At 43.5% G+C, this 3,989-nt stretch overlaps 1 protein-coding gene across 1 annotated transcript in view; it reads right to left on the reverse strand.

Annotated features, from left to right (window-relative positions):
- LOC138637040 (melanoma receptor tyrosine-protein kinase-like) overlaps positions 1-3,603 on the reverse strand; it is a 28,889-nt gene extending 25,286 nt beyond the window's left edge. Inside the window, exon 1 of the mRNA XM_069725475.1 lies at positions 3,365-3,603. Coding sequence (XP_069581576.1) covers positions 3,365-3,440 — 76 coding nt within the window. The 5' untranslated portion in view covers positions 3,441-3,603. The remainder of the gene's footprint in view (positions 1-3,364) is intronic.
- Between the last annotated feature and the right edge of the window lie 386 nt (positions 3,604-3,989).

Here is a 3,989-nt window from a genome sequence, read left to right on the forward strand (position 1 = left end):
CACACACACTCACACACACACACACACACACACACACACACACACACACACACACACAGATCTCTCTGCCGTCACAATAAACAGTGTTTCATCAGTTACTGCAGCTGAAGCTCAGTTTCACAAACATAACATACCAACGGGAATCCAAGCAGCCACACACACACACACACACACACACACACACACACACACACACACACACACACACACACACACACACACACACACACACACACACACACACACACACACACACACACACACACACACACACACACACACACACACACACACACACACACACACACACACACACACACACACACACACACACACACACACACACACACACACACACACACACACACACACACACACACACACACACACAGTTCACATTCACATGTTCACACACCTCATCATCTTGATGACTAATCAAGCTAAGAGCAACTTGCTGACTGAGCAGATCATAATCTCGGACAGCTGTGCATTCTGGGTAAAAACTTGAACAACTTTATTAACTCTGACCTAAATCACAGCTGGAGCTGAACTAGTCCACAGGTAACCATGGCAACAGTACACCAAGGACCTCCTGGTAACTCCTCAAGGACTTCTGGAACATCTTCAAAGACCTCTAGAACATCTTCACGGACCTTTGGAACATCTTCAAGGACCTCTGGAACATCTTCAAGGACTCCTGGTAACTTTCAAGAACCTTTGGAACATCTTCAAGGACCTCTGGAACATCTTCACGGACCTCTGGAACATCTTCATGGACCTATGGAACATCTTCAAGGACCTCTGGAACATCTTTAAGGACTCCTGGTAACTCCTCAAGAACATCTTCAAGAACCTGTAGAACATATTCAAGGACCTCTGGAACATCTTCAAGAACCTCTAGAACATATTTAAGAACCTCTAGAACATATTCAAAAACCTCTGGAACATCTTCAAGAACCTCAGGAACATCTTCAAGGACCTCTAGAACATATTTAAGAACCTCTAGAACATATTCAAGGACCTCTGGAACATCTTCAAGAACCTCTAGAACATATTCAAGGACCTTTGGAACATATTCAAGGACCTATGGCACATCTTCAAGGACCTCTGGAATATCTTTAAGGACTCCTGGTAACTCCTCAAAAACCTCTAGAACATCTTCAAGAACCTCTGGAACATCTTCAAGGACCTCTGGAACATATTCAAGAACCTGTAGAACATATTCAAGGACCTCTGGAACATCTTCAAGAACCTCTAGAACATCTTCAAGAACCTTTAGAACATCTTCAAGGACTCCTGGTAACTCCTCAAGAACCTCTGGAACATCTTCAAGAACCTCTGGAACATCTTCAAGGACCTCTGGAACATCTTCAAGAACCTCTGGAACATCTTCAAGGATCTCTGGAACATCTTCAAGAACCTGTGGAACATCTTCAAGGACCCTTTTTGAACCAAAGACCACCAGAACTCTGGAACCGCTGAGCTGACCGGCGCGACGACACAACGGCCCATTCAAAACATGGAAAACACAAAAATCCTCCTCATAATCAAATTGTTGTCCAGACAAAGAGAGAGTGCAGTCAGCTGTTTTCACTTATCACACAGATAACTGTGAACATCTGAGCTCAGCGATTCCTCTCATCATTCTTTCACTTATTTATTCTGTCGATCTTTCAGGAGACAAAAACTCTCCGAGATATTCATCGTTGGCTCGTCGCTCCCATGATGCACCGCGGGGATGTTTCGTTTTATTTCCTCGGACACAGACGCCTCGGAACGAGAGACGCTCGCTTATTTCAGATACGATCTCATAAAGTTTGAAAACTCGTTAAACTCTTTGCTGATCCTCAACAGAAAACAGCCAAAGGAGCTTCTTCTGACGGAGAGAAGTTGATGCTTTTTCAATGGGAGTCTATGGAGACATCCCCTAGTGGTCCTCAGTGGTACTACAGATGGAGCCTGTGGAGACAGCCCCTAGTGGTCCTCAGTGGTACTACAGATGGAGTCTGTGGAGACGGCCCCTAGTGGTCCTCAGTGGTACTACAGATGGAGCCTGTGGAGACAGCCCCTAGTGGTCCTCAGTGGTACTACAGATGGAGCCTGTGGAGACAGCCCCTAGTGGTCCTCAGTGTACTACAGATGGTAGTGGTCCTGGTACTACAGATGGACAGATGGTCCTCAGTGGTCTGTGGAGACGGCCCCTAGTGGTCCTCAGTGGTACTACAGATGGAGTCTATGGAGACGGCCCCTAGTGGTCCTCAGTGGAGACGGCCCCTAGTGGTCCTCAGTGGTACTACAGATGGAGTCTATGTGGTACTACAGATGGAGTCTGTGGAGACAGCCCCTAGTGGTCCTCAGTGGTACTACAGATGGAGTCTATGGAGACGCCTGTTGTTTTTGACATTTCATTCACTAAACAATTGATTATCAGAGGAAATAACACCGATATCAAAGCGTTTTTGTGTGTCAATCAAACGTACTGATAACTTGACAGAAAAATTGTTGAATTGTTGAAAAAAAGTTTTCAAACTGAAGTTCCAACAGTGAAATGTTTCCTGATGGTCATCGAGGTGACGGTTTCCTGCCTGCTGCTCCTGAAAAGCCCTTCATCGCTTTCTAAAGCTCTTTTTTAGTCTCACTCGGACCTTTTTAACCAGATTTGTTTTTATGGTTCGACCCTCCGCAGGTCAGTGAGGCTTCGTTTGGATCCTGTTTTTAAAACCTACATTTATTTGTTCACTCATTCATACGTTTTGTTTTTATTGTTTCATACAGCTGAAGTCTGATTGGTTGCTATAAGAGCTGCAAACTCTGACTTGTATCTGCCGAGAGTTTATGAAACAAGAAGTTTGGATGCACAATATAAACCCGCTGCAGTCTGAATCTACGAGCAGGTTTTAATGTCACATAAACTAATTTACAGTTCAAATAAAAAGGTTCCTTCCTCATTATTCTATCATAGTGAAGTCTAATATTACAGCAGCTCTACATCTCTGTTGAAACATTAAAAGTATGATATTAATATTTTCTTTAATGTCACAGCTGTAGTTGTGTTCATAGTCGCCTCCACAGCATGCAGTATTAATTATAATCTTCTTGTTTTGTTGTCTGTAGATTAAAGAACCGTTTTAATTTATTTTATTTCTGATAATAATCTGACCTTCATTCAGATTCTTCTGTCAGATTAAAACATGAGCTGTCCTCAGTAACAGGCGTACTCTTAGTTTAGTGACACATTATATACACATATTAATATGAAGAATATGTGTTAAATGAATCCGTCTGCTATACTATAACGTGTAATCCATCCTCACAGCCTTCAGACAGCAGAACATCACAGAACGTGTACCGGTACCGGTCCTACCTCTCCGTCCGGGACTGGTGCAGCAGCAGCGGCCGAGCAGCAGCAGCAGCAGCGCCGCTCCGGAGGCGAACTTCATGTCGGCGGTTCCGTGTGAAGTCCTCTGAGTCCGGGTGTCTGCGGACGGACGGACGGACGGACCGGTCCTCCACGAGCTACAGCCGCAGAGGTGAGCCTGTCTCCGGGAACCGAGCTGGAGCTGCACGGGGGATCTCCGACTCCGGAGAGAAGTGAGCACACACACCTTCTCTGACTGCACCTCCTCTTCCTCTGACTCCTCCTCCTTCTGTTACACCTCCTCCTGACTCCTCCTCTTCTTACACCTCCTCCTCTGACTGCATCTCCTCTGACGCGTCCTTCCACACCTATATATACTAATATATATACTAATATATATATATTGTGAAACTACAATAGATAGACCACAAAATATAACCAGCTAAATTATATAAATATTTAGACAGTCAAAAAAAATCTATAAAATCAAATGACAAGTTAAATAAAATACTAAATTAGTTTAAAAGTGTATAATGAGAGGTTAAACCAAATGAAATGTAAAAATAAATAAATATAAATAAATGTAAAAAAACGACTTAAATAATTAGACCACGAAATAGAACCAGTTAAA

This window comes from Brachyistius frenatus, unplaced genomic scaffold, assembly GCF_029030835.1.
Source record: "Brachyistius frenatus isolate BFR_SWC_R1_liver_20210118 unplaced genomic scaffold, ASM2903083v1 Contig_425, whole genome shotgun sequence".
Lineage (NCBI taxonomy): Eukaryota > Metazoa > Chordata > Actinopteri > Embiotocidae > Brachyistius > Brachyistius frenatus.